Source organism: Aquarana catesbeiana, linkage group LG10, assembly GCF_042186555.1.
Source record: "Aquarana catesbeiana isolate 2022-GZ linkage group LG10, ASM4218655v1, whole genome shotgun sequence".
In the NCBI taxonomy this organism is placed as follows: Eukaryota; Metazoa; Chordata; class Amphibia; order Anura; family Ranidae; genus Aquarana; species Aquarana catesbeiana.
This window is the reverse complement of record NC_133333.1, coordinates 244,949,149-244,971,339: the sequence shown is the minus strand read 5'-3', so window position 1 is coordinate 244,971,339 and position 22,191 is coordinate 244,949,149. Positions and strand designations below refer to the sequence as shown.

General features: G+C 44.1%; 1 protein-coding gene and 2 non-coding genes across 4 annotated transcripts in view; all 3 read left to right on the top strand.

Annotated features, from left to right (window-relative positions):
• The first annotated feature begins 1,524 nt into the window (after positions 1 to 1,524).
• The window catches only part of TRIM28 (tripartite motif containing 28), a 38,453-nt gene continuing 17,786 nt past the window's right edge, over positions 1,525 to 22,191 (top strand). For both annotated transcript variants that reach the window (XM_073603577.1, XM_073603576.1), the window contains exons 1-2: positions 1,525 to 1,976; positions 20,122 to 20,231. In XM_073603577.1, the coding sequence (XP_073459678.1) occupies positions 1,721 to 1,976; positions 20,122 to 20,231 (366 nt within the window). In that variant the 5' untranslated portion in view covers positions 1,525 to 1,720. The remainder of the gene's footprint in view (positions 1,977 to 20,121; positions 20,232 to 22,191) is intronic.
• On the top strand, positions 14,807 to 14,949 carry LOC141111574 (small nucleolar RNA SNORD94). Its single transcript, XR_012236460.1, has one exon. It is a non-coding gene; the product is annotated as a small nucleolar RNA SNORD94 (small nucleolar RNA).
• Positions 21,202 to 21,343, top strand: LOC141111573 (small nucleolar RNA SNORD94). The gene has a single exon (XR_012236459.1). It is a non-coding gene; the product is annotated as a small nucleolar RNA SNORD94 (small nucleolar RNA).

Here is a 22,191-nt window from a genome sequence, read left to right as displayed (position 1 = left end):
AAGTATTGATCAGTGATTGGGGTGTACACAGTATTGATTGGGGTGTACATAGTATTGATCAGTGATTGTGGTGTGCACAGTATTGATCAGTGATTGGGGTGTACACAGTATTGATCAGTGATTGGGGTGTACACAGTATTGTTCAGTGATTGGGGTGTACACAATATTGATCAGTGATTGGGGTGTACACAGTATTGATCAGTGATTGGGGTGTACACAGTATTGATCAGTGATTGGAGTGTACACAGTAATGATCAGTGATTGGGGTGTACATAGTATTGATCAGTGATTGGGGTGTGCACAGTATTGATCAGTGATTGGGGTGTACACAGTATTGATCAGTGATTGGGGTGTACACAGTATTGATTGGGGTATACACAATATTGATCAGTGATTGGGGTTTACATAGTACTGATCAGTGATTGGGGTGTACACAGTACTGATCAGTGATTGGGGTGTACACAGTATTGATTGGGTTATACACAGTATTGATCAGTGATTGGGGTGTACACAGTAATGATCAGTGATTGGGGTGTACACAGTAATGATCAGTGATTGGGGTGTACACAGTAATGATCAGTGATTGGGGTGTACACAGTATTGACCAGTGATTGGGGTGTACACAGTACTGATCAGTGATTGTGGTGTGCACAGTATTGATCAGTGATTGGGGTGTACACAGTAATGACCAGTGATTGGGGTGTACACAGTATTGATCAGTGATTGGGGTGTATATAGTATTGATCAGTGATTGGGGTGTACACAGTATTGATCAGTGATTGGAGTGTACACAGTATTGATCAGTGATTGGGGTGTACACAATATTGATCAGTGATTGATGTGTACAGTATTGATCAGTGATTGGGGTGTACACAGTAATGACCAGTGATTGGGGTGTACACAGTATTGATCAGTGATTGGGGTGTACACAGTATTGATCAATGATTGGGGTGTACACAGTATTGATCAGTGATTGGGGTGTACACAATATTGATCAGTGATTGATGTGTACAGTATTGATCAGTGATTGGGGTGTACACAGTAATGACCAGTGATTGGGGTGTACACAGTATTGATCAGTGATTGGGGTGTACACAGTATTGATCAGTGATTGGGGTGTACACAGTATTGATCAGTGATTGGGGTGTACACAGTATTGATCAGTGATTGGGGTGTACACAGTATTGATCAATGATTGGGGTGTATATAGTATTGATCAGTGATTGGGGTGTATATAGTATTGATCAGTGATTGGGGTGTACACAGTATTGATCAGTGATTGGGGTGTATATAGTATTGATCAATGATTGGGGTGTACACAGTATTGATCAGTGATTGGGGTGTACAGTATTAATCAGTGAATAACACGGCCTTCTTCCAGTCACACAGAAAAGGGCGCGCTCTGTCCTGTGACTGGAGTGATGCGGCTCTGTGATGCGCGGAGGGAATTGAGGATCAGAAAGTAGTTCCGGCCCCTCAGCCAGCTTGCCGCGCACTTGGCGCCCTTGGAGCCATGTCCCCGCCCCCTTTTCCCGTCCGTGTGACGCCATCACGCCGTGAGGGCACGCACTCTTTATTGATTGTTCCTCCGGTCGGTGTGTTGGGGGGATTCTTCTTTCCGCGCGGTTCTGTGTGAGGAAGAGGTGCTTCGCCCGTATCCATCCGCCAGCCGGAGAACCAGCCGCCCCCTCGCCCTATACCGCCCGCCCGAGGACACACCATGTCGGCCTCCGCCACCCGTGAGAAGAGGAGCGCGGCCGCCTCAGTCTCCGCCGCCGCTGCTGCGACCGCCACTACCAATAACGGGGAGAGCGGCGGGGCCGAGGCGGACGGACCGGAGTCTCTGGAGAACTGCGGGGTGTGCCAGGCCCGACTGAGCGCCGAGCGGGAGCCGCAGCTGCTGCCCTGCCTGCACTCCGTGTGCCGCGACTGCCTGAGCCCCGAGCCCGCCGAGAGCAGCGCCGAGCCCGAAGCAGGTGAGACCCAGAGAGAGAGCGCGGGATATCCCGGCATGCCGTGCGGCCCTCACCCCCCCCCCTCCTCTCCGCCTGCCCGGCACCACGAGGCCGCAGAACAAAGAGCGGAGCGGCTTCCGGGGGACGGGCCTTCCCTACAGGCCGGGCGGGCCGCCTCCTCTGACCCGCACATGAGGGGGGGGGGGGTTGCTAGGGGCGACCGCTGTTATTGTTTATAGGCCCGCCATCTCCCATAGCAACCAGCCCGGGACCACGTGACACACCCCCCACGCACGTGGTGCTGGATGGAGAGCTGAGCGGCCGCATTGTATTGGAGCAGCCAATCAGATTTCTGGTGTGCGGATCCTGAACTCCTCCCCCCCTCCTACAGGCGACCACACACACACACCTTACAATCTGGTTGTACAACCTTTAGAATCTCCCAGCAGTGATGGGAAGAGTCAACCAAGTACAGCCCTTGTATCTAATACCATCTTATCCAATATCCTCCTACCACCATAACAGGGATGTGCAATTAGAGGACCTCCAGTTGTTGCAAAACTACAAGTCCCATCATGCCTCTGGGTGTCATGCTTGTGGCTGCCAGTCTTGCTATGCCTCGTGGGAGTTGTAGTCCTGCAACAGCTGGAGGTCCTCTGACTGCATATCCCCGTACTATAAGTTGTTGTAAGGGACTTGCCCGTGGAGGGGGGTGGGCCCTTAACTTGCCCGTAGTAGATTGTAGATCTGAGTGTTCACACTATGACATGCATACAAACGTGCTTGCAATTTTTATTATGCCCTTTACATATAGTTGATTGTAGATCTTATGGCCCTTACACTGCGACTCCTAAGAATGTGCACTCAGTGTATCTTGTTTCTGTACACTCATTTCTTTCTATGCAGAAAGGTGAGCCATCCATTCATCAGTAATCAATGGGGCGGGCCCTTTAACTGCCTTTAGTTGATTGTAGAGCTAAGGGCCTATTCACACAACACCCATAGAAAGGTGTGCATCTTCTATGCATTTCTTTTTTTTTTCTCTCCCATGCAGGAGTGTGAACCATCCATTCATCTGTAATAGGCGGGGTGGGCCCTTTAACTACCCTCTTAGTTTCATTGTAGACCCGAGGGCCCAATTATATTATGCACATAAAATATGCACATGGTGAATCTTGTTTCTGTACATTCCTTTTTACCATACAGAATGGTGAGCCATCCAGTCATCTGTACTCTGAACCATCCATGCATCAGTAATCAATGGGGTGGGCCCTTTTATCTATAGTAGATTTAAGGGCCCATTCACACTACAACTCCATAGAAAGGTGTGCAGTGCATCTTGTTTCTGTGCATTGTTTCCATGCAGAAGGGTGAACCATCCATTCATCAGTAATCAGTGGGGAGGCCCCTTTACCTTTAGTGGATTTTTAAATCTAAGGACCCATTCTCAGTACAATACACTTATGCCTCGTCTCCACTGAGCGGATCGGTTTTGGTGCGCTATTTTGAGTGTTTCCATTATGAAAGCGGCCCATACAACTGAACCGCACCATTCTCGGTCCTGCTTCAGTTGTGGGGCCATAGAAAATGGTACGGTTCGTTAAGGGCGGAGCTACGATACATTCCACTGATTGGACGTGTGACGCCATGCTAGGCATTTTTTCTAAACCCACGTATGGCCCCTGTCGGTCCGACTTGCAGTGGAAACGCTCACCTGAATAGGCCGGTGTCTTGCCGAGAATGTTCCCTCGGCGGATAAGTTCCCCCCCCCCCTGTACTGCGCAGGCGCAGCGCCTGCGCAGTACATACTACTCTCAGCCGCCGAAGATAGCCGAAGCTCATATGCTTCAATCAGCTGTACACGGCGCCTGCGCCCTAGGTCCAGGTTCCTTCCCCACCATCCAAGTGGACCTAGAGGGGGAATCTAAAAGTGCCGAGCGCAGCGAGGCCGTGCCCGAAGCGTGGCGAGCGCAGCGAGGGGCCCTCTTACAGGCGCCGTGTACAGCTGATTTTCAGCTGTTCTGCTTCGGCTATTTCCGCCGATACCTACTGCGCAGTAGAGGGGGGAACTTATACGCCGAGCGGAACTTTCTCGGCAGAACACCGGATCATTCTAGGCCTTCCAAACTGTACCGACCCGAACCGATCCGCTCAGTGGAAACGAGGCAATATGTTCCCAGCAGTGCATTGTTTCCATGTCTGCTCCCATGCATGTCTGTTTGTTTTGTTTTTTTTTTCTTTTCCCCTGAGGCTCTTTACTTATAGCTGATTGTAGTTCTAAGAGCCCGTTCACACTCCAACATACATAATGTTCCATCAGTGCATTGTTTCCATATGTTTCTGTGCATTCCTATAATTTTTTTTTTTTTTTTGGGTTGGGCCCCTTATCTATAGTTGGCTTTAAAGTAGAACTAAAGGCAAAACTTTGTTTTGTATAGAGTGGAGAGGTATTGGAATTCCTATCTGTTTTTATTGCTGTCTGTGCCCCCATTAGGGAGATTCTCTATTTGTCCTGTTTACCTTTTTCGGTGAAAGTAACAAAATCTCAAACTTTTGGGTTGTCACCAGAAAAGTAATAGAGGGGAAATTTTCCAATGGGGACACTGGTTCTGGTGACCTGGGGGGTTCCATTAATTTGCAGGAATTTCCTCCCACTTGTGTGGCTTTGGGACAAGAAGTGAAGGGAAATCTTTCGCAAAGGGACATGGAAAATACTTACAGGGTAACCCTCCCTTACTGTATCTAAAATGGGGAGAAAAAACGTTTTGCCTATAATTCTTCTATAAGTGCCCATTCACTATACAATATACATATAAAAATGTTCCAGCCATGCGTTGTTTGTGTCTCTTGCCCGCGTGTATCTGTCCACCTCCTTTTTCACGCAACTCTTTTTCCTAAAGTTGATTGTAGATGTAAGTGCCTGCCCACACTACAATTGTAATATGTGTGAACTACACATCCCTGTTTTTATTGCAAGTAGAGTTCCACCAATACTGGTGTTGGTGCCGTTACTAAGCATTTGCATGAGTACTTGTCCAAATACTCTGATATCTTTTTGCGGTGCTATTTGATCCCATACAAGATATAAAAAAAAGTTGTGCTGCAAAGAATTGCATGTGACTTGAACCTTTGCCCGACGAAGGGGCCCCGCGTGGCTCTGAAATGTTGCTGTATGTTATGTGACCGCGGAAAAAATATAACTTTGGGCCCTTTCGAGGAATCCTTGGTGTGCTGATAACATTTCTTCATTTTGAACAGGAATGCAGTGCGATTCTTATGTGAACCCAGGCTTGTCAGTGACTTCAGTCTGTGTTCACACAGGGGGACAGGAGTCTCACGGCTTGGGCTGGGGAAAAAATCGATTTGAATCTTGAATGGAGTTAACATCAAATCAATTCAAATTTTTAGCAAATCGCTTTTTGCTTTTTTTTTTTTTTTTTCCCACCAGGACCGGTGCTGACACCGCACCAGTCCTGAGGAGCTGCGGGCAGGAGTTTTTAGGCGGACTAGGCCGCGGCCTCGCCTAAACTCCTGCCCGCAGCTCCGCGGTGTCCATCAAAAAAAAAAATTCGAATTGTGAATCGAGTGGGGTTTTTTTCTCAAAAAAAAAATCGTCCAGCTCTACTCACCGCATTCCTGTACAAGTCGTGTGCGATTTGAGCTCATTCATTTTTGCATGGGATCAAATCGCACCTCAAAGGATTGGTATTGGCGAGTACTTGAGTACACGTATCAGTACTCGTTCTCTGATTTAAAAAAAAAAACAAAACGTTATCGGTACAACCCTATTTGCATTGTTTTGCTGTAAAGAGTATGTAGCAGTGTGCAGAGGGGTTCATCCAGTATTTTTGGTATCCACACTTGTGGATCTAAGGGCCCAATCGCTACAGTGTGCATTTTTGCCAGCTCACCACAGATCAGCAAGTTTCATCCAAAAGTTTGATAGAATGATCCCAATGGACCAATTACAACATTTCGGAGCCACGCAGGACACCTTCATCTGATGCCTGACAAAGAGGTGTCCCGCGTGACCCTGGAACGTTGCACTTGGTCCGATGTGATCATTCTACTATCAAACTTTTGAATGGTACTTGTTGATCTGGGGTGCTCTGGCAAAAATGCTCATTGATCTGTGATGCCGCCAGTTGGTTGTTGCTGCACCACCCACTTTGCTACCAAACCCAGCAACGTGTGCGATGAGAATATGGACGTTATTATTCACACTACAATGCACATAAAAATGTATCTCCAGTGCGTTGCATTTCCATGCGTGTGTCTGAGCGCTCCTTTACCTATAGGTGATTGTAGATCTAAGGGCACGGTGGGGTAGATTTACTAAAGCTGGTGCAGCTGTGCATGGTAGCCAATCAACTTTTTACCCCAGCTTGTTCAATTAAAAGGGTAACCACTTTCGTGGGGCAAAAAATTGCAAATAAAAGGAAAAATATAGCCCATATAATTGCGACACTAATTGTAATTGAATGTTATTGAAAATGTAATTTTTAATGTGTAGTCAATGTAATTTTCTGAGAATACAATATGGCTACCTTGAGCTGCTCTGTACAGTTTGTACTGACCACTCCCCGGAAACATCACTTCCTGCTTGTGTGATTGGCTCACCAATTTTCCCAGCAGTGCTGTTACTGATTATGAAGTGTGTGAGCTGGAGTTTGGCTTCAATCTGTGTATTTAAATCTGCTAGTACAATAACACTCCCCTCCCCCCCCCCCCCCAGACTGACAATGCTTCTTTGTCCCCCGTTCGCCTTCCTCCAGAGTGGGGGCGCTCTAATACAGGAGGTGTGACTGGTCAGATCATCAGGGGAAAAGCCTAATGAAAGTAAATTAATGCAGCCACCACATCTAATTGGTAAGCTGCAGAATATATATTTGGTTCAAATTCTGCTCTTCCTAATAGAGCTGAATGAGATTGTACAATCAGGTTGTATGGTGAGTGGACCTTCACCCTGAAGGTGATGTTGGGCCTCCCTTCCTCCCCCCCCCCCCCCCCCCCCCACCTTTTTCTTACCAGTGGAATTTTTTTCTAAAGTCCTTTGTTCTAACTGCATAGCAGCACTTCCTGCCTTAATCACCTAGGTGAGAAGTCATGTCTCCTCTCCCCTCCCCCCTTTCCCCTTCTCCCCCACACATGTACACTCTGTGCTTGTGTAGAGATGGGCTCAGGTACCAATCATATCCTGCAGCACATCTGCTCATGGACCAGTTTCCTCGGTCATCTGCGCATGCGTGGAGTTTAACAGACTACTAGTAAGCAAGTCCAAATGCTCCCCTGACTCTGCGTGTGTTCAAATGGGCCGAGGGGCTCTGGAATTGGAATAAACACCAATGACTGATTGGGATGGACAGTGATTGCGATGGACAGTGATAGATTGATGGGTTTTTGGAATACAGTGTCATAGATTGATTAGGGGGGGGGGTCTCAGTGTGGTAGTTTTAGTGGTTGGAATGAACAGTGTGATTCATTCATTGATCAGTGTTGGGATGAACATAACTATTTTCATCTCAAGTGCTGATCAATAAATTATTTTACTGTTCATCCCGATCAATAAACTATTATACGATGTTCATTCCAATTATTAATCGGTAAACTATTATACTGTTAACTATTATACTGTTAATACCTAATCCATAAACTATTGATCAGTGATTATAATGGACAGTGAAAGTTTATTGATTGGGATGAACACAAAATAATATATTATTGATGTGATCAGTCGGCCAAGGGGCTCTGCCAAGACCCAGAGGCTGGGTAGAGCCTGTTTGCACACATGCAACATAATGGTGGTACCTAAAGGGTGAGGGGGAATGAAGTGCTGCTTTAAAGCCTTGTGCATGCTGGGTGTCTGTCTTGTGTTAGTATGCAATGCATACTAACACAACTTTGACTTGCATGAAAAAAAAAAAAAAAAAAATATTGCTTGTTTTAACGCTTTTAATACCAGCTTATCCTGGAGTACTGCTGCCCATGTCTGTGGGTGTCTGTATGCAGCACGTGAGCTTTCACGGCGGAAATAATTTCATGGACTCATGTGAAAGTGGTCAAATGGAGACATTTCAAAACTGTAAACCCCCAGTGCCCCATGTGGGACTGTTTTTATAAGGCGGAGCAAGTCATACAGGCAGTCCCGAGTTACGAACGACTCTGACTTACGAACGGCCTCAAATGCCGGCCACTTGTGCTCCATGCTGGTTCTGGATGCCTCCGGACACGTACCATATTGCATGGCCAGAAGAGCCCCAGATAACATGACAAGCGCCCGGAACATCCCACATCCATGCACAGGCGGACGTTACACTTACAAATGCAGTGCTGCGACTTACGAACAACTTCACCTTACGAACAAACCTACAGTCCCTATTGTGTTCCTAACTCTGGGACTTCCTGTAATGTAGAGAATTTATTTTCTTGCATTTGAAAAAACACCCCCGATAAGTTGTTGGGCCATGTGATGGACCCGGAAAGTATCCAGGACACTTTAACTTGACAGAACCCATGTTTAAAATGTCCATTTTGCCACATTTACATGTCATGTTTAGAAGCGATTTAAAAAAAAAAAAAAAAAAATTTTTGTCATGAAAAACTCTAGTAAACGAAACCCGTTTAGAAGTGTTTGGTGCTTGAAATGCCTCACACGGCTTCTGAACCCTTTCTTTTTTTTGGAACGCAAAAAAAAAGCCTCTAAATTCAGCTGCCTAGAAACTACTATAAATGACCCTGTGTACATGTACTGATAAGATAACATAGAGGAGAGATGGGATCCTGTGTACATGTACTGATAAGATAACATAGAGGAGAGATCGGGGATCCTGTGTACATGTATTGATAGGATAACATAGAGGAGAGATGGAATCCTGTGTACATGTACTGATAAGATAACAGAGGAAAGATCTGGGATCCTGTGTACATGTACTGATAAGATAACACAGAGGAGAGATCGGGGATCCTGTGTACATGTACTGATAAGATAACACAGAGGAGAGATCGGGGATCCTGTGTACATGTACTGATAAGATAACACAGAGGAGAGATCGGGGATCCTGTGTACATGTACTGATAAGATAACAGAGGAGAGATGGGATCCTGTGTACATGTACTGATAAGATAACAGAGGAGAGATCGGGGATCCTGTGTACATGTACTGATAAGATAACATAGAGGAGAGATCGGGGATCCTGTGTACATGTACTGATAAGATAACATAGAGAAGAGATCGGGGATCCTGTGTACATGTACTGATAAGATAACATAGAGGAGAGTTCAGGAGCAGTTGAAAAAAAAAAAATGCCCAACTGCTCCTAAACGTCTGTTTACCAGCAGCAGTGTACATGAGGCCTAAAGTGTTTGTAACCTCTAAAAAAAAAAAAAAAAAAAAAGAGCTCCCTTATAGCGGGTTAAACAGCAGTGCTTGTGTGGTCTTACCTGCCCTTTTCTAAGCTGCAAAAAACCTGGCTGATCCTGCCGCTTCCTGTGTTGTCCCCCCCCCCAATGTACTGACCACAATGATCATGGCTGCTCAGTCCTGATCACTGTGGTCAGTTTAAATGCCTCTGCCATCTGCAGCTCTGCTCGGTGTCCGCCCCCCACCACCATTAGACAATAAAAGGTTACAAATTGTCACTGGCAGCCACTTTATTATATCTGGGCATAACAGAGAGGCTAAGGCTGCTTTCACACTGAGGCGCTAAAGTGCTAAAAATAAGTGCCTGCAAAGCCCCCTGAAAGAGCCGCTCAATGCACTTCAATGTGAAAGCACCGAGGGCTTTCACACTGGAGCGGTGCGCTTGCAGGGCAGTCAAGTCTTGCAAGCTGCATCTTTGGAGCGGTGTATTTACCGCTCCTAAAGTGCCCCTTCCCATTAAAAACAATGGGGCAGAGCTGCAAAGCGCCACTGCAGCGGCACTTTGCGGGAGGTTTTAACCCTTTTTCGGCCGCTGGGGGGGGTTAAAACTGCCCCGCTAGTGGCCGAATAGTGCCTGTAAAGCGGCACTATGTTTAGCAGCGCTGTACTGCCAGCGCCCGCACGCCTCATTGTGAATGTAGCCTTAGGCTCGGTTCACATGGGGGCGACTTGTCAGGCGACCTAGCCGCCTGACAAGTCGCCTCCCGTTCTGTACAATGGAACCGTTCTAATCGGAGTGACGCAAGTCGCTCCGACTTAGAAGAAAGGTTCCTGTACTACTTTGGGGGCGACTTGCATAGACTTCTATACTTAGTGTTTTAGTAAAACAATCCACACCTGCACCTTGTGCATCCTGTGAGATTTAGAAACTGGAGCTACTGGACATGACAAGCCTATCGGATGTAATCTAATTTTGTGTATGCTGTAGAACTGTTACTGCTCCCTGCAAGGGAAAACCAGAAAGATGTGCTTCACTGACCTGACCGACTTGTATTGTCTTCACTGGCAGGAGCTGTAAATTAGTACAGTGGTCTTGCCCCATGCAGTCATTACATACTGCATACTTCTGTGAGAAAGCAGCAGTTTAGAAAAAAGGGAAGTCACCATGTAGTTCTATAAGGGTCGGTTCACAATGGACCGCACAGTCCCTGTTTTGACAGCCCATTTATTACAATGGGCTGCCAAACATACAGGAACATGGGGGGGAAAAAGTAGTTCAAGCATTACTTTGTCAGATCACACTACATTGTAATGTGGTTTGGTGGTTGCGAACCTGCTGCATTTGCTAGAAGAGGTTTGGGGTGTCAACAATTGGCACCTGTGCGTCTCACAAGGGCAGCATGTTCACTTGCATTGTGGGAAACTAGCCTGGAACTTTCCTTTCCTGCACCACTTTCTGCTGTTAACAGACCCTCAAACACTGTGCTGTCCACACTTGGCTGTCTAAAATCTCATGATTTAGAGCATGGTCAAATAAATGCACAGGCTACCAGCTTGAAGTTTTGAGTAAACTGGTTCATTGCAATTATTATGGCTCCAAGCAGCGGAAACATTAAGCAGTTCTGTGAAATGATAGACTAGATTGGGGTTGTACAGTTGCTTATTGCTGCATTAGAGTCACATTTCCTATGTAGGTAATGTCTCTCCATAGGGTGTTCCCTGGCCCCCCTATGTGTACAACTCCTTGCTACTCTGCATCTGGGAAGAATGCTTGGACATATGGGTAGAGAAGTGCATGAGACCTGCTCCCCTGTGGATCTAGAAGCCAACAAATGTCACATCGCCAAAGGTGTAAAGTCAGTGCCGTTCCTGGGCTTGCAGGTACAGCACATATGGGGGTCTGAGGTCTCCAGCTAATTGAAGACTGGAGTAAAATATTTATTGCTAGTAAATTGCACAAATTTGGATCTCACTATTTTACTATGGGCTGTTATTTTGAAATTAGAGCAGTTCACTTCAACTCATAGTGAAATCTTTAGGAGAGCTGTACAGAGCATGCTATAATATATGAAGCCCCACCTACTTCCCACCTAGGCCAATTGTGGCATTTCTCCCCTACATGTAAAAATCCTCTTTCTAGCGCCAAAAAACATATATATATATATATATATATATATATATATATATATATATATATATATATATATATATATATATATATATATATATATATATTTTAGTGGGCGTTACAATTTGTCACGGTATTTTAAAAGCAATCTTTTAAATGCAGTATTTATAAAAAAAAAAAAAAAGCTTTAATTTTAATGCAAAAAATATATAGGCCAATTTTTTGGTAACATATATAATGGGTATCCATTTACTTGGCATAACATGTTGTGCTTTAAAATTGAGCTCGTCGAATAGTGCCAAACCACCGTACTTAAAAACCTCTCTAGGCGATGCTTTAACATTTTTACAGGTTTTTACAGGTTCTCGCTAGAACGTTCGCTTACGGCAATACCTCACATGTGGTGCATACAGTTTACATACAGTTGTGCTCATAAGTTTACATACCCTGGCAGAATATTTTGATTTCTTGGCCATTTTTCAGAGAATATAAATAACACAAACTTTTCTTTCACTCATGGTTAGTGTTTGGCTGAAGCCATTTATTATCAATCAACTATGTTTACTCTTTTCAAATCATGACGACAAACTACCCATGACCCTGATCAAAAGTTTACATACCCCAGTTCTTAATACAGTATTTTGCCCCCTTTGACATCAATGACAGCTTGAAGTCTTTTGTGGTATTTATGGATGAGCCTCTTTATCTTAGATGGTAAAGCTGCCCATTCCTCTTGGCAAAAAGCCTCCAGTTCCTGTAAATTCTTGGGCTGTCTTGCATGAACGGCACGTTTTGAGATCTCCCCAGAGTGTCTCAATGATATTGAGGACTGGAGACTGAAATGGCCACTCCAGAACCTTCACTTTATTCTGCTGTAGCCAATGACAGGTCAACTTGGTCTTGTGTTTTGGATCATTGTCATGTTGGAATGTCCAAGTACGTCCCATGTGCAGCTTCCTGGCTGGTGACAAAAAAAATATTGGAGGAACATTTGCAGTTAAGGTACTGTATTCATCTTGCCATCAGTTTTGACCAAATTTCCTGTGCCTTTGTAGCTCACACATCCCCAAAACATCAGTGACCCACCTCCGTGTTTCACAGTAGGAATGGTGTACCTTTCATCATAAATCTTGTTGACTCCTCTCCAAATGTAGTGTTTATGGTTGTGACCAAAAAGCTCAATTTTGGTCTCATCACTCCAAATGACTTTGTGCCAGAAGGTTTGAGGCTTGTCTCTGTGCTGTTTGGCGTATTGTAAGCGGGATACTTTGTGACATTTGCGGCCCATCTTTCTTCAAGTGCCTCCTTATTGTACATCTTTAAACAGCCACACCACATGTTTTCAGAGAGTCCTGTATTTCACCTGAAGTTTATTTGTGGGTTTTTCTTTGCATCCCAAACAATCTTCCTGGCAGTTGTGACTGAAATTTTAGTTGGTCTACCTGACCGTGGTTTGGTTTCAACAGAACCCCTCATTTTCCACTTCTTGATTAGTTTGAACACTGCTGATTGGCATTCTCAATTCCTTGGATATCTTTTTATATCCCTTTCCTGTTTTATACAGTTCAACAACCTATTCCCGAGGATCCTTTGACAATTCTTTTGCTTTCCCCATGACTCAGAATCCAGAAACGTCAGTGCAGCACTGAATGAAAGATGCAAGGCTGTCAGAGGTGTGTGTGTGTGTGTGTATATATGTATATATTCTCTATCTTTAATAGCCATTCAAACACCTTTATGTCAACTTGTGTGCATGTTATCAGGCCAAAATCCCCAGGGTGTGTAAACTTTTGATCAGGGTCATTTGGGTACTTTCTGTTGTCGTTATGATTTAAAGAGTAAACGATTGATAATAAATGGCTTCAGCCAAACACTAACCATGAGTCAAAGTTTTTGTGTTATCATTCATATTCTCTGAAAAATGGACAAATCACAAATTCTGCCAGGGTATGTAAACTTATAAGCACAACTGGGGGGGATTGGTCACTGCTTTCCAGGGGGGAAAAAGGGGAATTGTTTACATCTGCCAGAGCTGAACATTGGTGAAAGATGTACTATAGCTTGCATAAAATGTGACTTTTGTTTCACAGCCATTGTGCAGCTAGAGACTTGTTTCAGGTTTTACTAATGCCAAGAACTCAATTGGTGTACAATTGCACGCTAACATACCCACACCCCCCCCCCTCCATTTTCTCCCTAAGCCCTGGGTTACACTGGTGCAATAAGTCATTCAATGTGACTGTTCCAAAGCGCATGGCAAGTCGCCCGCCATTGTTGGCAATGACACTGTTCATGTCACAGCATTTATGAAAGGTTCTTGCACTACTTTTTTTTTTTTTTCTCTATTCTCATTGTGACTTTCATTGTCTTCTGTTAAATGAAGTCTCAAGATGCAGTGCAAATCGCACTGATCTGCGGCTTTGAAATTGTCCTAAAGTAGTACTACTCTAGCACAATTTCAAAGCCACACCAGTGTCCCATGAAGCTCTCCAGACCAGTGGTCATCAACCCTGTCCTCAGGGCCCACTAACAGGCCAGGTTTTTTGTATTGCCTTGGGGGGGGATACAGACTGCAATCACTGAGCAGCAAATGATATCACCTGTCATGTATTTCAGTTATCTTGCAAAGCTGGCCTGTTAGTGGGCCCTGAGGACAGGGTTGATCACCACTGGTCTAGATGACCTAGAAGGCCCAGCACTTTTTGTGCTACTCACATTGGCTGTAGGATGATATGGGGGGGGGGATGCATAATCCAGGCTTGCCTTCAATTAAAACTGAAAGTAAAGTAGATTTAGGCCCCTTTCTCCTCTGTTTGGTGGACTCCACTTGCTTATAGGATCGCTCAGCTGATCCCCTTGCCAAGCAGGTGAATGACGAGTCCATCTTCGCTCACTGTGCAGAGCGGTGATCCAGTCCCGCTCTCCTCTATGGGGGGGAAAACGGACCGCCTTTTTTTTTTTTTTTTTTTTTTTTTTTTGAACAGTTCCGCCAGACAAATAGAAAATGGGACCACCGGATCAGATAGTGGTGGATGTCTGGTGGACATTTGTCGGCTGACATCCACTGCTCCATAAGGGAGCATTCAAGGTCCAGTCGGGTCCACCAAAAAAAAAAAAAAAAAAACCCGACAGGTGGATCCAATTGGACGGCCCGTGTAAAAGGAGCAACTAAAATTGTTGCAAAACCTCAACCGTTCCTGAGAAAGCTTGGCTCTGCCAGATCATCACAGTCATGTCTCTGTAGGTGCAAAATTTGTGTGGCTTTTTTTTTCCTTGTCTTTTTGTAGTAGCAGATTCTTCTTGGTATTGGCAGTGTAGATTTACAAATCTTTGTTCTCTTCTCCTATTTGACTTTTCTTTAAAGTGGCAGTGATGAGTCGCGCAGGGGTACGGACCTCGGCTGTATCATGGGAGCCGAATGCAGATTTTGATGTTTCTGAGACTTGTCAACGTGTAGTTGGCTGCTTGGAACTGGTCTGCATGAGACTGTCGCCCGACTGAGCCACACCTTTACAATCCACGGCCTCTGCAGCTATTTCTGGACTTTCTGCTTTTAATTTCCTCTTTATTCCTGTAAAATACGTTTTTTAGTTCTAATTCACAAACTTTTTTTCAGATCTCAGTAGTACACACTTTGCTTCTTTGTTCGGTTCAATACATTTTCACCCCCTTCCTTCCCAGACCAATTTTTAGTTTTCAGCGCTGTCGCACTTTAAACGACAATTGCGCGGCCGTGCGACGTTGTACCCAAACAAAATTGACGTCCTTTTTTTTTTTTTTTTTTTTTCCCCCCACAAATGGAGCTTTCTTTTGATGGTATTTGATCACCCCTGCGGTTTTTATTTGTTGCGCTATAAACAAAAGAGCTACAATTTTGAAAAAAACACAATATTTTTTACTTTTTGCTATAATAAATATCCCAATTTCAAAAAAAAAAAATTTTTCCTCAGTTTCGGCCGATACGTATTCTTCATATTTTTGGTTAAAAAAATCGCAATATTCGTATATTGATTGGTTTGCGCATAGATTTATGGCATTTTAAAAAAAAAAAAAATTTCTTTACTAGTAATAGCGGCGATCGCGATTTTTTTTTTTTTTTTTTTTTTTTTTTTTTTCCCCGTGACTTCGACATTATGGCGGACACTTTTGACACATTTTTGGGACCATTCACATTAATACAGCGATGCGTGCTATAAAATTGCATTGATTACTGTATAAATGTGACAGGCAGTGAAGGGGTTAACCACTAGGGGGACACAAGGGGTTAAATGTTTTCTAGGGAATGATTCTAACTGTGGGGGGCGGGGACGTACAAGGGGAGGAGACTGATCGGTGTTCCTCTGTACTGGGAACACAGATCGGTCTCCTCTCAACTGACAGGACGTGGATCTGTGGGTTTACACCCACAGATCCACTGTCCGGCCCGGTTAACGGGCAATCGCGGGTGCCTGGCGGGCAATCGCGGGTGCCTGGCGATGTCTACCGGGCACACGCACCGGGTCCCGAGCAACGTGGCAGGCGCGCGCACCCTAGACGGTCGGGAAGCCCAGGCAGTCATATGACGTCCACCCAGGATGGGAGATCCCATCTGTGGACGTCATATTACAATACGCGGGTAGTGAAGTGGCTAAACCATGCACTGTTAGTACTTCAAGTTTCTTTGGGGAAATATTGGCTTAGTTACTAGGTGAGCTTTTGAAATGAATATTATGCTGTGTTCTATGTGTAAGCTTAGAACTGTTGTATATTAGATTGTAATGGCAGCAGGGTGGATTTGATTTAAATCACTAGTAAAAAGGCTTGCTTTAAATCAACTTGATGTAAGTTTTTTTATTTTTAAAGAGCAACTCTTATCTCTGTCCTGCAGCAGCTCCTCCTCTGACCCGCTGTTGAATCACCAACAGTCTCATTCACTTTAATGGGACGCTTGGTGATGGGGCAGTGACACAACAAGGTGAGGGACGTGGCGGCAGCAGGTGAGTGGATGCCCGCTAACAGGCACTGCCATGATGGATCTGATATGACAGGTGCTGTTTAAATGTAAGGACTCATTCTTGCTGGTAGTTAGAATCTTTAATATATTTGCAAACAAAATGAAGGTTTCCTATTTGGAATAATAAGCTGTCAGGTTAGTAAAACAGCGATATCACAACCGATTCAATCATACAGTTTGTAGTGTACATAGATTTGCAAAACAATGGGATAAAGGAATATTCCTGACATTTTGTTTTATCTCATAGTTACTGTGAAATTGTGTGACTGCATCAATGCAGTGCATGTTATCTCAGCTTGCAGAGCTTGGATTTATTGAATGAGTTTACTAAAAATGTAAACCTTGCAGAATATACAGCCTCATGCTACATAACTAAGCTCCATTTCATGCTGCTTAAACTAAATTATTAATGTATCTTAAATAGAAAACTAGCTTTAGATAGATCTTTACTCCAAAAGCATTTTATTAAAATGCATTTGATAATCAAAATCGATTATTTAAATCCTCTTGATTTAAAAAAAAATCATTGACTTATATCTACCCTGAAAGGTATGCCTCATACCAGGCCATCTAAAGTAGATATAAACTCAATCGCAACCTCTTAACATATATGCCAAGGCAGAAAAAAAACTTGGTAAATTTAGTATATGCACGTTTCCATGCGTTTTAGGTCTTTACAGAAAAATACCTGTAATTGTGCCAGTATTCCAGTGTGCTTCAAATGTTTTGGACTAACGCAGTGCCCACAAAGTCCATTCACACTAGAAACTGCAGACCTTTTTTTTCCTTGTATGTATCCATGCTTTCGTGCATTTTTCTGCACATTTACATGCAGTTGATGTGCATTTTGCATTCTCAGCAAAACATTGCATCTGCCTTGACTCCCAAGAGCTTGCATGCTGTGTAGATAAAGAGCTCTTGGAATAGGTGGTTCTGTGGTGCGTATTTGTCAGTAGAAACTGAGCTCACAGGCGGACCCGATCAGACTGTCTGAAAGGGGACCTAAGACTTTCACACTGATGCGCTGTGGTGCAGTACACCTGTGTCTTTTTAGGATTAGCCGCATTTTGTTATCGACTTCTATTATATCCTGCAGGTGTGGTGTACTTTCTGAAAGCCAAACCCACAGGTAACAGAAGTCTGTCTCGGTGCAGGTAACATGCAGGAGCTCCTGTGGATCAGTTTGAAAGTTGCCCAGTAACCACTGCAGAAGATGCCCATATATACTGTGATGTTAGAATATAAACTGTCCTTTAAAGTGTAACCGGAAAACATTCCCCCTCAGATCTCTGTACAGTGCAAGGATTATAACAAACTTTGTTGCAGATTCCTACCTTTTTTTTGTTCTGAAGAAATCCCTGTGTGTTTGTCTGTGCCTCTGTTCTGAGTGGGTCTAATGGGAGGGCTTTCATTAACTGACAGGTGCGGAGCTGAAGGGCACTAATGATATCTGCTGGGCCTGCATCTTCTTCTTTTTTTTTTTTTTTTTTTTTTGACGGGTTCCTTTTTGAAAGTATCTCTCAAAAAAATGACATTTTTGTTGCAGGGGATGCCTGAAATCTGACTTGTATCTAAGGCTGGCCATACACTATACAATTTTCTCGTTCAACTTTTCCATTAGATTTACCAAAACCATATAATATAAAGTCACACCTAAGCCCTTTCAATTTGTATGCAATCAGGCAGGCCCTTGTACTACATAGTTGAAGGTAAATCTAAAGGAAATTGAATAAGAAAATTGTATAGTGTATGGCCAGCCTTATGCAGACTTCTGGGAAAAATTGCTGAGCCAATCACACAAGCAGGAAATGATGTTTCTGGGGAGTGGTCAGTACTCTGTGTACAGAAAACTCCAGCCATATTGCATTCTATTCTCACAATTACATTGGCTGCAGATTGGAAAGTTAACTTCTTAATTACAAAATGATTAGTGTCACAATCATGCGATATATTTTATTTCCCACGAAAGTGGATTTACCGTTTAATAATCTATTCAAGAATCTCCCTTGCTACAGGTATTGCCGACCGTTGCTGTCCCAGGCGGAGTGCAATTGGAATCACTTCGCCTATGACGGGATCTGGCGCTATACAGGAAGCATCGTCTTGTGTGTCTGCTCCCTCCACAGTCGTGCTTCCTCTAATGCAGGCTCCATTCATAACACTGATGCTCTTGAATGACGGGTCAGGAACCTGCGATCTGGGCTTGTCAACCTGCCATCCCCAGACCAGTAGGTCGTGGCCCGCAAGCCAGAGGTTGAGCACCCCTGATCTACACCTTAACATGTTGGGGTCTATGTTGATGGCAGCAGTTTGGCATTAGTTCAAGATGTTTCTTGGACCATTCAGAATGACTTGTTGGTAGCATGTTTTTTGATTCCCTTAGACTGGGTGGTGATGCAAAATCTGTTGGAAGTAAACAAGTCTGACACAGGCTCTTAACTGAGTTTTAGAAACTTTTTTTGTTTAGGCGGATATTCTATATATTTCTGGTAATAAAAATTGCAATAAGCGTATATTGGTTGGTTGTGCAAAAGTTATAGCGTCTACAAAATAAGGGATAGATTTATGGCATTTGTATTTTTATAAAAAAATTTTTTTTTTATGACTGCGACATTATGGTGGACACTTTTGACACATTTTTGGGACGTTTGACAATTTTACAGCAATCGGTGCTATAAAAAAATGCAGTGATTACTGTATAAATGTCACTGGCAGGGATGGGGTTAACACTAGGGGTCAATCTAGGTGTTAACTGTGTTCCCTGACTGTGTTCTAACTGTAGGGGGAGGGGATGACAGATTGTGGTTCCTAGCTATTAGGAACTCACGATCTGTCTCTCCTCACATAATGGGGATTTGTGTGTTTATACACACACGTACGTACGTCCCTGTTCTGCCTCTCGTGCCCGCGATCGCATGTGGCCAGCGACCATCGGCACCCCCGCAGTGCAGCGGGCGCACGCCTGCTATCCCACTTAAAGGAGCTGACGTACAGCTACGATGGCTCACGGGAACGTGCCAACCTGCCGCAGTATAATGGCGGCAGCTGGTCGGCAAGCGGTTAAGTTCACCCTGGGACCGCTGCAAGGAGATTGGAAAGTGGTTCTACATTATAGGTTTTTTTTTTTTTTTTTTTTTTTTTTTTTTTATTTATACACTGACCTTTTCATTTTTAAAGCAAACTTTATTTTGTGATTCAGAAGGATTTATGACTAATTTGTGTCGAGACCAATGAGATGCTGTTCTATACAGAAAGTGTGGTGTTGGTGTGCACGGCGGGCCATTTTTATCGCGCTCTGGCACTTCAACAGACTTGCAAAGTTACCAGTCCAGCCACACAGCAACCTTCTTTATAATTTATTTTCGTTTGTTAACAATGTGTGGCATGCCTTAATAGTTCTCTAAATAGCCTTTTTATAGTTCTCCAAATTGTACAGGGCACAGACCAAGTATTCATAGACCCTGGGTCATGGACTCATCATACCTTCAGGTGTCACACAGGTCTTTGTAAACTGTAGCTGTTGGTAAAACTGACGGAGAATGTACAGCTGAATTAAGTTAACACCTTTTTCAGTATTTTGAAAGTTATTGGAACTTGAGCATGCTTCAATCTTAATATACAGAAGATGTTCTGTGCTAAATTCTGGTGTTTGCTTAATGTTTTTTTTTTTTTTTTTTATTTCCAGCCGTGGTCAATTGTCCAGTGTGTAAGAATCAGTGCTTACAGAGGGACCTAGTTGAAAACTACTTCCTTAGAGAGGATTCAGCATCCGGTCAAGCAGCAGAGACTATTCACGTAAGACCATTTTAAAAATGTGATAAATAAAAAGGAGCAGACTTGTGTGGGCGGTGTAATCCATCTTCCTAGGTAAATGGACCGTAAGCAAAAATGCATAGCTGTCAGGACTGAATTTCTGGCTTTAGAGCAGTAAAGCCTTAAAGTAAAACTATAGGAAAAACTTCTCTATCCAAAAAAAAAAGCACGGGAGGGTTATAACCCCTGTCAAACGAATGTAGCCACCACATCTAATGATTGGTAAGCTGCAACATATAAAATTTTAGTTTTTGCTTTTAATACCACTTTAAAAGTTCCCAGCAATTCGACTATATTTAAAAGGGGTTGTAAACCCTTGTGTTTTATTTACTTTAAGGTGAAAAAACTTTGAACACCGTTCCTGAGAAAGCTTGGCTCTGCCTTGCCTCTGTCAGACTGTCCATCACATTCAGGTCTCTGTAGGTGCAAAATTTGTGTGGTGTTTGTTTTGTTTTCCTGGTCTTTTTGTAGTAGATTATTCTTGGGGCCCTTTCACACGGGGGCGGCATCGGCGGTAAAGCGCCGCTATTGTTAGCAGTCCTTTACCGTCGGTATTTGGCTATTAGCGGGGTGGTTTTACCCCCTGCTAGCGTCCGAGAAAGGGTTAAAAACCACTGCAAAGTGCCTCTGCAGAGGCATTTTGCTGGCAGTATAGCTGCGCTGTCCCATTGATTTCAATGGGCAGGAGCGGTATACACTCCGCTCCTTCACCGCTCCAAAGATGCTGCTAGCAGGACTTTTTTTTTTTTTCCCGTCCTGCCAGCGCACCGCTCCAGTGTGAAAGCCCTCGGGGCTTTCACACTGGAATCAAAGCAGAGGCACTTTCGGGTCGGTTTGCAGGCGCTATTAGCGCAATAGCCCCTTACATACCGCCCCAGTGTGACAGGGCCCTTAGTATTGGCAGCATAGATTTACAAATCTTCTTTTCTATTCATTTGACTTTTCTTTTAAAGTGGCAGTGATGAGTCGCGCAGGGGTACGGACCTCGGCTGTATCATGGGAGCCGAATGCAGATGTGATGTTTCTGAGATTTGTCAACGTGTAGTTGGCTGCTTGGAACTGGTCTGCATGAGACTGTCGCCCGACTGAGCCACACCTTTACAATCCACGGCCTCTGCAGCTATTTCATTCTTCTGGACTTTCTGCTTTTAATATCCTCTTTATTCCTGTAAAATTAGGAAGTTTTAGTTTAGTTCTAATTCACAAACTTTTTTTCAGATCTCAGTAGTACACACTTTGCTTGATTGGTTTATACTTGTCAGAACCTGATGATTTTTCTTGTTTCTTAAACCATGCACTGTTAGTACTTCAAGTTTCTTTGGGGAAATATTGGCTTAGTTACTAGGCGAGCTTTTGAAATGAAAATTTTAGATTATGCTTTTAATACCACTTTAAAAGTTCCCAGCAATTTGACTATTTAAAGGGGTTGTAAACCCTTGTGTTTTTTCGCATTAAGGTGAAAACTTCTGTCACTGACCAGCTGAACACAACCACTCCCCACCCCCCCCCCCCCCCTTTTTTTTTAATCACCCATAGTTCCCACGTGGAAAAAGTGCTCACACTCTTGGCCCGTTGTCTCGGCTCTTGATTGGATAGATGGCAGCGCAGCCATTGGCTCCCGCTGGTGTCAATCAAATCCAGTGACGCAGGGGACGGGGCCGAGTCCCTCTTTCTGTGTGAATACACGCAGAAGCAGGACTCGGGAGCGAGCCCGCATGGGTGTCTACTGAGGAGAGCGCTTCTCCGACGTGGACATCTGTCGCCGGGGGGGGGGGGGCTGGGGTGCTACCAGCACCGCCAGGGGACCCCAGAATAGGTGGATCGGGGCCCCCCTGTGCAAAACAAACTGCAGTGGTGGCAAGTATGACATGTTTTAAAGAGGGTTTACAACCCCTTTACCGTTTTCACATCACTTTTTTTTGTTTCATTTTGAGATTTTCAT